The 14966-nt window shown below is 36.1% G+C and overlaps 1 protein-coding gene across 5 annotated transcripts in view; it reads right to left on the bottom strand.

The window, feature by feature from the left end:
• Nucleotides 1–14966, bottom strand: part of LOC108234093 (collagen alpha-1(XIX) chain) — a 116312-nt gene that overhangs the window by 24798 nt on the left and 76548 nt on the right. For 4 of the 5 annotated variants that reach the window (XR_005232659.1, XM_017413010.3, XM_037973608.1 and 1 more), the window contains 12 exons: nt 14468–14548; nt 12107–12148; nt 9697–9765; nt 9278–9313; nt 9084–9137; nt 8800–8853; nt 7986–8027; nt 6512–6616; nt 4884–4937; nt 4382–4435; nt 2777–2830; nt 1961–2014 (listed from right to left, as the gene is read on the bottom strand). Coding sequence is in view for 4 of the 5 variants with exons in the window: in XM_017413010.3 (XP_017268499.1) it covers nt 1961–2014; nt 2777–2830; nt 4382–4435; nt 4884–4937; nt 6512–6616; nt 7986–8027; nt 8800–8853; nt 9084–9137; nt 9278–9313; nt 9697–9765; nt 12107–12148; nt 14468–14548 (699 nt within the window). In the remaining variant the exon portion in view is untranslated. The remainder of the gene's footprint in view (nt 1–1960; nt 2015–2776; nt 2831–4381; nt 4436–4883; nt 4938–6511; nt 6617–7985; nt 8028–8799; nt 8854–9083; nt 9138–9277; nt 9314–9696; nt 9766–12106; nt 12149–14467; nt 14549–14966) is intronic. The other variant, XM_037973609.1, reaches the window with a different exon arrangement.

Here is a 14966-nt window from a genome sequence, read left to right as displayed (position 1 = left end):
ACTTTTTATTACAGCAATTAAAGTAAAATAAAAATTTAACTTATGAATTTTTTATTCAAAATATATTACACCTGATGTTTTAATCTTCAAAAGCACGTGCTTAAAAAAGGTTTCTCCTTCAACATATTTTTAGGTAGATACACCATTCAAGTTTAGAAATATTCACAACATTAGACTATTGATCTAGCATTCAAACTGCAGATGTGCATAGTTGGGATAAAATTCATACCTAAATTTTAATGTCAGATTCAGTCTGACTCACAGATCGTAATAGGTCTCTACTGACTCCTGAAGTGAAGCCATTAACAGTAAAATTGGAAAAAGATAGACAAATTATTCAGAAATGTTTTCCTCTAATTTGTTGTTGTGGTAACGATTTCTACTCTACAGGCTTTTTCTTACCACAAAAAGTGTAACAACAAAATGTCTTGCATTATGACTCTCAAAGTCAGTGAAACTAGGATTTTTTTGTGAACTTTAGAAGGTCACGAGTGATATACAAATATCCCAGATAACCCAGTTAATACTAGGAGTGCATTTTAAAAAATAAACAAAGAAGTAGTTTTTTTTTTAAACTTGCTCTTTCAGTAAAATTGGAACCAAATTGTAACGGTGCATCAGCCTTGCGTTTGCAGGATACAGTTTCAGCTAACAAAGCCAGAAATGAAGATGTTTGCAGAGGCATCTTTTCAACGTATTCTGTATTCCCACTGTAGGAAGGAGAGTGAAGGTGCGTCACCATGACAACGCTAACAAGCGAGGCACAGAGCTGCCGCTCGTTAACAGCTGCTGCAGTCTGTGTGTTGTGTGAACAAACATTAAAACACGTTTATGAACACCGTTCGCTTCGAACAGCTTCTACAATACACAGAAGGCAACAAACGTGGATTAAAAAACATTTCAGTAATTTCACTGGATCTCTAATTCTAACTCATTCAATATGCGTTACAACACACATAAGGACGCACAAATAAAGCACACACTGATAAAGCATACACACACACAGAAGTTTGGTTTAATATCTCTACAGGGACCAAACTTGTCCCAGTGGAGATACAATAAATTCTCTGACAATAAGTTCTCTAGAACCTAACCCTAATAGTCCAAACTGAACATATTAACCCTCAACAGAATTACTTTGCACCTGCAGAGCAAACAGTTTCGTCCCAGATTATAGAAAAAGTCCCCATAGGTTTCTCTCCCGATGAATTTCGGACCACATCTTTTTATACAAACAACGACACAGTGCACCAAAACATAAATCAACTCCTCATCACACATCAACACACACATAGAACCCTTCCCCCCAAAAAAACTCTGACATGCGCCACACAGATCCGCTCACATCAGCTCCTCACACACACCCAGCCACCCAGATTTTAGACTTTTTAATGAAAACTATTCTTCTGCATGTTTTTCAGGTAAAACTTTTTCCATTTTCAGTGCTTTATTTTTCAAATATAACAGCTTCAAACTGTCATGATGAACCACAGGTGCATACAGTAACTCTGAAATTTGTCGCTTTTGCTCTTAAAGCTCATTAAGCAGAATGACAGAATGCCTTTGAGCTCTGTAACTAGTTCAGTTACTTAGTTCAAGATCATTCAGCTTATAGCACTCACCGACATTTTTAAATAAAATGCATTTTCCATTTAAAAAAACAAAACAAAACTATTTTTGTTAAATAAATTGAAATGAATATACTTCTCATAATAACAATAGAATCATAATAATACTAATAATAAGATTCAGAACTCATCCTCATCACAACCTTTGTTTAATATAGCTAAACTCTGGTATTAATCTATTGGTAAAAATATCTGATTTGCAATCAAAGAGCTGGAACATGTAAGTCTTTTATAGATTGGGTTTATCTATCTCCTGTATACTGTATATTAAATCTAGACATCGGTATATTAGATTATTATTACATAAATGTTAAAACAATAAAACCTCTTACTTTGTCTCCTTTTGGTCCTGGTTGGCCCATTGAACCAGGTCTGCCCATGAGCCCCTGTAAAATGGACATTATTCTTCCAGTTAGATCTGATTTTAATACAAAACTTGAAAACGCAGCTTAAGATTGACAAAAAAGCATGGAGTACTTTGTGATTTGAAAAAAAAAAGCAGTTTTTTAGGTGACCACACGTGATTTTGCTGGTTGTTTCCATGTCTTGCTGCTACCAGGTCCTTTAAAACGGAGGCGCTCTTGTCTTTTACTGTACGTGAAACTATGACTCTGAGTAAAATATTTAAAAGCACATCACGCCCTGCTACCTTTCATGTCACGCTAGTTTTGAAATGCTGTAGCTGCTGCTGCTATTTCTGCTTGAAGATCACCATAAATTTGTTTATTGAAAGCTGGAATTCAAAACTGATTCCAACTTAAAGATTTATAATTTTGAAATAGGAGTCCTGTTTAAGAGTTAAAAACACTACACTCCTATTCAGCTTTGCTGTCTGCTATGCTACAGTGGAAACAAGTTAACATCTAATATCATCTGTTATCATCATCTAATAGGTTCTGGTTTCTGTGAAAAGAATCTCAATAATCTTTGTTTAGATGTAGGAGCCAGTGAAGCTGCAGTGACTCTTATCATAATACTTTAAGTTGCCATTTTACCTCCAGCCTCATAAAGTTCATCTATGTCCATTTATTTTAAAAGAGACTACAAAACTGGCAATACTGGGCAATTTTAAGATTTACAAAACAAAATCAAAACAGATTTTCATAACAATAAAACTGGACCTTTCACAGAAAGGACAAACTTCTTACCGGGGCTCCTGTTCGACCTGTCACACCAGGAAGTCCTGGTGCTCCTGGAGAACCCTGGAAAAGACAAAGTATTATTGATTAAATCTTTTTAAACATGCATAAAAGGGATGACATTTATAACTTTCTGCAACAATCACATTACAGTGCTGCTGACAGTAATGAGATACACACATTTTGAACAGAAACAAAAATGAGCACAGCAAGTTTTAATTTTCCCATGTTTAAATTTCTCCATCAGTTAATTAAATGTTCTGCACTGAGCTCACATCTGTTCACGAGTACATGTTGATGAAATGAGAAACTGGCTTTATTCTGAACACCAAGCAGCTGGGAGTTTTTAGGGATGTGTTATCTTGTGTGAAAACAATAACAGTCGGTGCATCTGAATATGTCAGTCTGTGACAGTAATATGAGCATCAGACTATTTTGAAGTAAACACTACTCTCAACACCCAGAGGAAAAACTCTAAAATCAAAGTGTAAAATCAAAGTTCACATCTGTTTTCTCAACAGTTTACTTTGTGAGGTGTTTATGAGTGTGCAGAAGCTGTAAATATTACAGTATTACTACATGCAGGATTATTTTTTTTTGTCAGCAGAGGAGTCCCAAAGTGAAAATAATAAAAGATTACGAGCTTAAAAACAATAGCTATTCGGAAAAAGATTTAAAAGATAATTTTAAATGATTTTTTTTATTTTCATATATTTCTCGAAAAAGGAAGTGGTTCTTTTCAGATCAAAAATGATTGCTTCATACTGTTGACATAAAGAAAGAAAGAAAAAAATTCTGTAATTTTGAATTCATAAATCCAAAAACTGTCAAAAACTTCTTTAAAAATGGTGATATATAACATAATTTTATGACTAAAATGTTCAACTACAAATGCAACAAACTGAAACTTACACATAAAAACTGAAAAAAAAAGTTTGCAAAGGTTTTGGTGACAGAATAAAGAAAAACCTTATTTTGAAAGGTATTCATTTACTAAAATGTTTTTTAACTCATATAAAAATGTGTCAATGATGCACTATCTGATTAAATAACCACTAAGTTCCATAAAATCCAGTAAATAAAATGTTGTAAAACCATTAACATGCTTAATGTAGTGTCTCAAACATGTTTTATATTTTTTTTTTTCAGTTGTAGAGTTGTATTGAACTTTTATTTAGAAGTTAAAAATGACATTGAATATTGTTAGATTAATTTACTGCCATAAAAATCTTTTTCACTCAGCATATACATCATTATCTCGTTGAAAGTATGACTGTAAAGATCTCCAGCCTTTGCTACTGAAAGACAACGTTTTGAAAGGCTTCTCAGCTCTGAATAAAGAGTACTCGGTACACAATCACATATGTCAGGAAATGTTCTTCAGAAAGTCCTTTAAGACAAAGAGATAGTCAGCACACAGGGCGCATGCTGTTCTGTGGTTAGGTTTTGATGGTTTCTTCAAATAAAAAAATAAAAATTTCAGCGGACAGGCTTTAAAAAGAGGCCAAAAATACAATACATTTACATTCTTTTGAAAAACTTATCTCTTAATGTCACAGTCACTTCCAGATGGTTAGATGAATTTGTTTGGATTAAACTTTTTCCCTCACTCACCTCATCACCTTTATCTCCAGTTGGGCCTGGGAAGCCTCTTTCTCCCTTTACTCCCTGCAGGAGAGCAGAACCAATGAGGTAAGGAAAAGTGAGTGTTTTTTCTCACCAACCATGAAAAAGCCTCAAACTAAAAGGCTGATGGGTGTAAACTTAAAAATGTCTCTTCCAGCACACAACTTGAAATTGCTGAGCCTGTTTCACTGTGGTGCAAGGCTGTATCCATAGCAACAACTTCTGCAGAGAGCACCTAGTGTTCATAATAATATGAATATGAAAACAGCTACTCTTTAGGCTACCAGTGAGGATACATGAAGAAAGTCATTAACATTATTTGTCAATTTAAATCTTTATTAAAAGATTAAACACACAACAAACAAATTGTAAGAATGAGATATTTAATTTTAGAGCTTCCTGAATTGCTGAAAAACTAAATAATTAAATTTGTGGCAATTCAGTTAAATTATTTAGTGGCGTTCTTTAAGAGTGCCATTCCCAAGCCTACCTTAGGACCCTCCTTCCCAGGGTTACCCATCGGACCTCTTACACCTGGATCCCCCTGTTTGAAACAGAAATGAAGATTAATTTAGTTTTAATCATACTGCACACATACAGCTGCATGTAAAAGGTTAGGCTCCTATGATCCTGTTTATATGACTGAGTGTGAGAAAGACATGACCTCACTTTTCAGGATAAATAAAAGGTAAATATGAGACTTTAAAAATATTTTAAGCAACTACTTTTTATTTTCATCATTCATAGTTTTCTGATCATAAAGAAGGTAAATGACAAAAAGCAAAATATAACCAAGTTAAAGCAACACCACACATTTCCCCATTTTTACCACAAAGGGTTTTAATTTCAATCATATTTTTGGCCTGCAGTATTTTTTTTTTCTTTTAGCACTTTACTTTACAGCTTGACAATAAGATGGTAATATTGTGGTACAGCACAGGAATAACAAGGTAATATTGTGTAATTAGCAAAGTAATAATCATGTCGTAACTTGGCAGTGACAAGGGTAATAAGATGGTAATAGTGGAGTAATAGCTGGGTAACAAAAATATAACAACTAGGTAACATTGTTTATTTAAAAAAAGTATAACTATGTGACAAGACAGTAATAAGACAGTGTACCTTGAGGGAAATTTGTGCAACATGGTAAGAAGGGGGAAACAATTTTAGAAATTACATATATATATATATTAGTATTATGATAATAACTTAATAATTTGCTAAAATAAAACTTGAACTATGCAGGCATAAGAGTGTTAATAACAAAATAATAATAATAAGGATAAAGGTTGATGATGTTTACAAAATATTTAGTTCATTAAACAACAGATTTATTTATTTATTGCTTCACCCTTATTAGTGATTGTGAAATACAAAGTCCCATCAGCATTCAAACGTTTTAAAACACCCCATAAAAGCTTTAGAACCTAAGTTTTATCATGAAGATGCAGAACAGTTTTTTACTGAGGACTTTTCCTTAAAGATCACATTTGTTTAGGTGCATCACTGCTAAGCCTGCAAAATCTTCTTGGAGGTCCTTTAGAGTCAACCACAGCTATTCTGATTTGCGTTTCTATCATCCTACAAAACAAGTATTTTCTCAATCCGACTTTGCTTTGTTTCAGTTAGATTCAGCTTTTAAATCACTTCAACAACTGAAGAGAAAGTGACCTGAGCACCCCTCTGGAATCTTCTCACAGCCCCGTTCTCTGTGCTCTGTTACTGTCAGTTATTTGAATTCTCAGCATACTGGGCAGCTGGTTAAAGACAAACATGGCAGCTCAGCCGTAGAGGCAATGATTCAGGAGTTTTTCCAAAGTTTCGGAAGTCACTTCACCCAACATTTCCTTACTGGAAAAAATATGACCAGCTAGGACAAAGCGCTAACGAGCTCTGGTCTGAAAAATGAAAAAAATCGTGTTCAGACTTTTGCAGGGCACCCTATTAACTTTATTTCTATAAAATTGTTCAAAAAGATTTTAAAAACTGCATTTTAAAAACAAGTTACTCTAACAAAGGTGATGACCAAAGGTGCCTAAACCTTTATACTACTCTACAGCTAGCTCAAAAGGCTGCAATTTATTGGAAAATATAAAAAATAGTCAGAACTAGAAGTACCTTCTCTCCCACCAAGCCTTCTAGTCCTGGCACTCCAGGGGGCCCCTTCTCTCCCTTCTGCCCAGGCAGCCCGGGAACTCTCGTCTGGCACACACTGCAGGCGTTCTGCCAGTGAGGGCGAAGCAAGAAGCAAAACCGGTGGCACAGATAAGATTTCATCACGCTGCGCTGGCACACTGTATTTTCACCTCATATTATGTCACCTCCCCTGGGTGGGAGACAATACCTAAACTGACACAAAATGTTCCCTAAATGTCTGCTGAGCAGAAATAATGTGAACCCACATGGACTGCCTCCCATGAAGGCGGGAGGTGAACTTTGTCAAAGTCATTGAATGGGACATTTGGGTTAGTATCACTGTCCATAATGCAGTGATTCCAGAAAGCAACTGGGTGCTCTGACATGTTAGAAGGAGGAAGGGTGACCAAAACCACTTCAGCTTAAAACATTCTAATTCTGATCTTTTAAGTCTGCAAGAAAATGCCATTATTTTGTCAAGTTATTATTGGCTTACAAAAGAAGCTTCAGTTTAAAAGGTTCAGTCATTCTGGTGTCAACAATCAGTCCAAAGTCCTGAATAGAACAGCAGTATGTTATTCTGATGAAAGCTCTACAAAGTATTTTATTCTTGTAACACTTAGAGATTTAAAAGGTTGACACTGAAGGACAAGGGTGAGAAAAAAAAGAATCCCATCTGGTTTTATCAAACTGAAATTCTCAGTTGGTGACAGGTTAATGACTGAAGTAATGAAGGAAATCATCAAAAAAACCCAACTAAACAGCAGTTAAGTGAGAACTATTCTCAAAGGCTTTTATTGCCAAGTGTTTTTACATTTTAGATTAATTGCAATATTAGTATGCAAAGGCATCTATTTTACTGAAGTCATGCATTCATTTTTCAATTTTCCAGACACAAATTTTAAATCTATGATTAGCTTTGTGGTAGTGCATGCCTTCCTTATCATCAGCATGGTTATTTTTATATTTCTAACATCCAAACGCTGTGAAACTTGCATATTTCTGTATGTAGTGTGACAATCCTCAGGTAGTTTAAACAATTATGGTGAATGGCACAAAACTCTAACTTTAAAATTTAGTTTAGAAAAACTCAAGTCACTCTTCATTTTGTGGGAGGAAGACTGAATCTGTCCATCAAGACATCTTTAAATTACTGCAACAGATTTTTTAAATCCAATTACCTACAATACAATTACTGAGACTCTCCAATCACCTGTGCTGAATATGTATTTTTGGGTATTTGTTGTAACTTTCTGGATAGACAGCACTTCTGCAGTCATCCTGATGGAGGCACTCACAGACCTACAGTATCTGCCTTAAATGATCGCACCCATTATTAGAATAAAACAGGTTCAAATCAACAAACACCGATCGTTTTTAATACTAACCCAACACCCTTTTACAAGTCATTTCTTTGGAAAGGGTGTAATTATTGTGAACAATGAAAATGAAATACCTTGAGTAAAGCACCCATGTCTCCAACAATAGGCAGGGCAGTCTGTCAGGACAAAAAGGAAGAAAGTGTTTCTTTTAGAGGTAATTTTTCACGTTTTCGTAACAGATTTCAATTGTGTTGTGCTCCTGCATCTTAGAAAATGCAAATATATATATATATATATATATATATATGAAAGATCATTAAAAACATCGGGAAAATAATTTATGCTTTTATATATTTTGTTTTGTTTCATTTCAGTTACTCTTTTCTAGGTTTTTATCTTCTCCAGTACTTGACAAAAACCTTTAATAATATTGTTGCTGGAAGACAGAACCCTGATACCCTGAAAATATTGTTGTTGTTTGGCACTCACAGCCAAGCAGAGATAAGCTTAAAACCAATGCCTTTTCTGTTTTTATTCCCCCAAAAGATAAAATTAATAAATGTCTATCATATATCTTTAACAAACAAAAAACATAAGCGTGTTAACACACTACATTTATATGACAAGGCTGTGATGCCAAAGCAGCAGAGCCCATATGGTACACACACTGCAGCTATCAGAAATAGAACAAATAATGCTCATTTGAAACGCACAAAAAGACAGGAAAGACATGAAATCTTGCGCCAACGACAGACAGTTTGTTACAAACTGCAGCATGTTCCTGAAAGTGATGCTGGTTGGGGAAGAGCAGGACTGGCTGCTAATTATCCCCAAACTGGAGCTCTGTGCTCTAAATCCTGATGCTGCCTGTAAGGTGATCTCTGTAGGTCTCATAGCTGATCAGTGATGCTGAACTGCACAAAGCACAAATGAGATTTTCTTACTTACTGGTTCACCTGGAGGTCCAGCAGGGCCCGGCGGACCTGGTCTACCAGGGGAGCCCTTAAATTGAGACAAAGAATGGATTTAACAGCCTCCCTGGCTGTAAAATCATGCAGACATGCAAGGGTATAACTTTTCAGAGTCATCTCGGTTGGTGGGGATTTGTGTCCAGGAGCTGTGATACATGTACGTCCACAGCAGGACGCAGACATTGTTTTATGGTTCTAGTTATCTTTTATCTGCAGATGGGGGTTGGAGTCAAAGCCATATGATGAACTGAACCCACTTACCTCTCTTCCTGATGGTCCAGGAGGTCCAGGTAAACCTTGTGATCCACGAAGGCCCTGAAGAAAACCAGCAAATATTTAACAGATCTTGTTATAATAAATTATTTATTTGCAATGTGACCAACTAACTGAAACACTTTTGAAATCAACGAGAACGTGTAGTTTCTGCGTTTTGAAGTTGAACGTTTTCTACAGACCTCAGTTCCTGGTTTCCCCGGGGGTCCCATGGGGCCCTACAAACACATCACACATCTTGTTAACACCACCTCTCCTCTAGCACCCGGATCCAGTGCTGTAATTGTGTTAGGCACCTTTTGCTCTATTGATTCCTTGTCACGAGCTATCCTGTTTTTCAAAAAATGAACACACGCTTGCTCACAGTCAAATCTGCGAGGTTCGAAGTATCGCAGAGGAAGAGCATCGCTTCATAATGAGACTAGGATGCAACACGCCAGCTCCTCACCATAACGAGCAGTGATTTTATGTATTTAATCATTACTATACCTTTATGTTCTTTTAGTAGCTGCGACAAGCACAAGAATGTGAAAAACACCCTGGTCTGATGTAAATAATGAATGAGGGAGTGACGGACCAATCGATACATCATCATACTCACAATGATGCTCTCCCCGGGTTCTCCCTTTTCTCCGTGGTCTCCTGGTAATCCTGGAATGCCTCTCTCACCCTAACAAACACAGGGGAAGGTGAATTCAGAGGATGGGAGAGCCACTGCACAGCACAATCATTAACTGTTAAACTCTGACAGAACTCTTTTCCTTTCATCGTCTTTTGTATTTAGTGACTCTGAGGTAAAGGCCGAGCCAGACTCATTTTAATCCCCCACCACTCAAAGTCGAAGGCAAACGATTGGGTTTCTTCCTGTGTGTGTTCATGTGTCTACCCGTAAGCAAAATATCTCATGAACCTCCAGACAGATTTTTATGAAACTCTTAGAAAGTAATAACTGGATAAACTTCTACAACTCATTAACATTTGGAGTCAACCCAATTCAAGATGGCTGCCACAGTCAACTGACCTTGAAATCTACAAAAATGTATAGAATTCAGTCAATTTTATGGATATTAAGGTAAAATTTAGTGTAGTAGTGACAAGGAGTCATACCTAACATATAGTCCAAGCACTAAATATAGTGCATAATTTTGGTCTGTTCGCAAAACATTTCATGAACAGCTGCACAGATTTTAATGAAATCAGAAAGAGACAATCCAATTCAAAATGGCCACTATAACGAATCCATATTAGCCAACACAAAAATGCCTATAACTCGGCTAATTTAAAGAAATTGAGCTAAGATTTGACGTGGTGGTAGCTGAGTTATTCACAATACGTCTCATTACGTCACGCATGTTATTTTCAAGGTTTGAACAAAAAGGCTAAGACTTTTTCATTTCTCAACAGAAGATGACTTTAGTCAGAAACTATGGCATGAAAGGTGGCGGGTGATATGAATTTCTTTAAGGAATGCTAGGTTATTATTGGTTATATTTAAACTCATCTGTTTTTTTTCACATGACAACACTTTTGATAATAAGGACAAACCTTTAAAAAGTTGAGGTGTCTAAAACTGAAATTAAGCACATGCAGTATGTGAGTCTGTAGCTTGCTTATTGGAAAATACACCTTCAGTGTACTTGAGAAGCAACACCTTCTGCTTCGCTGTAAAACTGAAAAAAAAGTACAGAACATTCAAAGAAAGTTGTTTAACTTTTCAAATTGTTTAAATAAGAAAACTTTTATTTCAAACCTTTAAACAGATACAATTTGAATCAGCAATTTGAAATTAATTCCTAGACTTTTCATCTTTCTTATGTGGCACAAGTAGAGCCTGTTTTATCCAATACTTTTATATCAAGCCTAGCGTCTCTTAGCCAAAATTCACAAAAAATATTTTTTGTAAGGTTTTGAAAACTATTTCAAATATTATTTCAAGTCAAATCAAAAATTGAGGTTTCTGCCTCCAGTAACGACTAATGTGATGCTTCAGTTTCTCATATTGACTGAATCACAGGATATGAATCAGCCTGTAGAGTTCTGACGTTTTGTGACAGTTCCTTTTTATGACTCTTTTACTTTACTGGGTCTGCAAGACTAATGTCTGTTTCCAGGGAAATGATGTGAATGCATCAAAATTAGAAGGTACTGTAGCCACATCCTTACAGAGATCTGAACCATTATAACTTAATACTTGTGACGTGTTCTTTGAAATCAGTAATGCCAAAGGGCAGGATATGATGTACTGTTTGTCTTTGTTTTCCCTTTTTTTCGCTCATTTTGACTACAATTCTCTAAAAAACATAATCAACCAATGTGTTTGTTGCTACTGATATAATTAGTTATCAAATATTGAACAAACAAATGACATAAATTTTTTTATTGTTATTTTGTGCACATGCTTTGTCAACTACTACTCTGAACACTGTGACAACTGTAAAGCAAAGAGATGGTACTACAGAAAAAAGGACAAGTTGTGGTTATTGATTTACCTTTAAGTTAATCTTTTTTTAAAAGAAGGTCTCTGAAGACAGCATGAGGCTGTCTGAAAGTTAAAGCTGAAGTTTAAATGAGATAATAATCCTCAGCTTGCTGAGTAAATCCACTACAAGGAGGCATGTACTGGCTGGAAGAACTAAAGTGAGAGTGGTAAAATAGCCGGATGGATGGATAGATGGATAGATGGATGTTTTACTATTAACAGAAAAAAATGATCAGAAATTAAAATGTGTCACCGACATTAACGTTCTCTATCAGTATATTGCTGGAATTAAACAGAATAGAAAGTGACCCAAAAATAAGAACTTTTTAGAGAACAAGCACTTGAAGTTGTGGATCTGGAGTAGCATGAGACATCACAAGTGACGTGGATATTCATTTTGTAGTTTTAATTCTGCCTGATAGGGTCTGTTATTATCTCCATATGTGTGAATCAGGTCTGTCTCCAGGGTTACACTTCTGTTGTGACAGGATGTATAAAAATATTTCCATTTCACCTCCACAGTGGCACTTACCTTAGGCCCACGAGACCCTCTAGTTTGTGACAACCCATCACCCTACAAAACAACAGGAAAAAGACATCAATGTTTGAATTTAACTTGACTTTTATCAGCAATTCTCACTGGCAATTGAGCAGCAGCTCCTCACCCCACAACCCAAATTACAGAGCTTTAATTGAAACAAGACTCTCAGCACTGTACAAGCTCTTTGAGATACAGCGTAAACAGTCTGAACGCAGAAATTCATTACGAGTTCATGTTCAGCACCGTTTTATTAGTTCCAATGTGCAGAGGCACAGTAATAATGCTCCAACGCTGAGAAGAAAACCTTGATTGCAACTGAGGCTAGTGTAAGCATTATTTACTGTGCCATCCAGATGAGACATTGATTTCCGTGGTCAGCATGTATTAGTGTGACAAGTCCTACATTGCACAATGTAAATTAGTTTTGCTGAAGGTGGATTTGGACTAACACAGCAATTCTGCAGTATCGAAGAGAAATGTGCCCTCAAATATCAAACAAGAAAGTTTTAAGAGTGCGCTTTTTGAGACAGTTCAATGATGGCATTTAGGAAAAAAAATAAAACAGATAATATGCTTCTGCACAGTACTGAAGGAAAACATGCTATTTTATTAGAAAAGAATGATTGCTAATCTATGAAAATAATAACCCAACCAATGAAACAAGGGGTACAATAATTGCTTTTTATTTGAAAGCAACAACTGTTTAGTAACATGAACTACTTGAGCAGTTCGACTGAAAATCCTCAGGTCTTTTTTCACAAACTTTCTTCATGTAATGAAAATCTGTTTTCTTGCAATGTCTTCTCACAGAACAGACACACAGAACGATATCTTCTGCACATTATTGCTATTTCTCTTTGCTAAGTTTTTAACCTACAATGTGCAAGGTCAATGGATGGCTACAAACACACGAAATACAACCCTCTCTCTTCCAATTCTGAATTCTCCCTGAGCTGCAGTGTGTTAAAGAGGTTTAAATATTTCAGCAATCTTTCCCTCATTACACTGCTCACTGTGTTGCTTGCTCTATTAGTGGGTTCACAGTAAGAGCTTAATGTTCAGCTCTGTGTTTCCACACACAAACAAACATGATGGTTTAAAGAGCAATGCCTATGACTGAGGAGCACAAGTGCTATCAACCAGGACTCAGCCACTTCTGTATGCAAAGCCATTTCTATAACACAAAGTACTTGAACCGCTATAAGCTCCAAAATGGGAGGGTAGCTGATTGCACAGCTGGAGTTACCCAGGGATGGATTGCTTAATGATGTTGTGTTTCTCTAATGTCATGACGTTGTGCTTTGTCTATCAGGTCTGCTGGAGAGTGTTCTAGTGAACTGCTGGATCAGTGGACAGTTAGTGGTTCGTATTGGACCTGTCTGTCTGGCTCCTCAGAGACCGAATCATTTTTTCATGCTTTGGTAGCAGAACATATCCCTCTGTCCACGGATTTCCTCCCTAGCACATTCTTTATATCATCTACAGAGGATATACTTTCTGAATTTCTAGTTTGTGTGGGCTGCTGACACCAAGGGAGGAAGAGGGCTCATTCTTCTCTCATAAGATTTGAAAGGGTCACTCCTTGCCACTGTCCATTAGCCTTACCCCTGCACTTTGCATATTCAAGCCAAGAGGTTGAGGCCTTCTGATTCCTTTTATGTCCCCTCAAATGAAGAGTTTTCACAGGTAAACTTTTTATTGAGTGTTATGAGCAGTGCTAGCAACCCCCTTACCTTCACAAATATAAGCATTTTATCAGTTACACATATTTTATTGTCAAAACAAATAATAAAATGTCTAGTCTGAAGTATTTCAGTGTATTATGTTGGCATCATTGTTGATGTTTTTTTACAAAGCATGAAAAATAGCAAACAACAAGGTATTTCTCTGTTAAAAAGTTTCTATTGTCACAACAACTATTGCATTGTCTAGTTTGTAGCATTTCAGCATATTAGGTTTGGTATTATTTTCAGTCTTCTATAAAAAAATGTAAACAATAAGATCATATGTTGACATCTGTAGCAAGCTACATAGGTTTCATGGCATATTGGAACTTCAGCAAACAAAAACAGGTTGCATCTGTTTACATTAAATGTGTCAGTGGCAACCAATGGCATAACGGCTTCCAAACAATTAAACTACTAATTTAAACCCTTTGTGACTTTAAATTATGGGTCAAGATGAGATTTAGCCAAAGTGTTCTAAAATACCAAACTCACATTGCCCTCACTGAGTACCAAACAATAATCATCAAGGTTCAAGGTTGCAGAAAAAGGGATCCTGTCCTTTATTACCCATTTCTACTTCTGCCCTTTTTGACTTGAGGGTCAAAAAGATCAAAAAAGTGCTCACCATATATCCACCACCGGGTTCTCCAGGCTCACCCTTAGGACCAGGAGCTCCTTGAGGGCCAATCACTTCAACAGAGTCCCCCTATAAGTGGAAAAACAAATGTGAATGACAAATGAGTGAACTGTTTTAATTAAATCTAGTCATTAGAAATGCATTTTTATTGATCAGATTTTTTAAAGGGAAAATATGCTCTAAAATTTTGTTTGTCCAGAACTTACAAAACAAACATCATTGTAATGCCATCCAGTAACAATATAAAAACAAATATCATTTTTGGCTGTAAAATTGATTTAAATACATTTTTCTAATATAATAGTCCTTGATAGCCTGTTAAATTTATTGGTAAACAACAATTACAAACATACTCTTCAGAGATTAGCGATTCAGTAGCATTTCTACTCTTCTACTTTCAGCCCACTCTTCAGGGTCCGTCTAGGCAAAATTTGTTTGCAAATACCAGCATAGTCAGAGGCATCTAACATGAGAAGTTACAACATAA

This window comes from Kryptolebias marmoratus, linkage group LG22 (genome assembly GCF_001649575.2).
Source record: "Kryptolebias marmoratus isolate JLee-2015 linkage group LG22, ASM164957v2, whole genome shotgun sequence".
In the NCBI taxonomy this organism is placed as follows: domain Eukaryota; kingdom Metazoa; phylum Chordata; class Actinopteri; order Cyprinodontiformes; family Rivulidae; genus Kryptolebias; species Kryptolebias marmoratus.
Note: the sequence above shows the minus strand (reverse complement) of the source record. Positions and strands in the feature narration are given on the sequence as shown.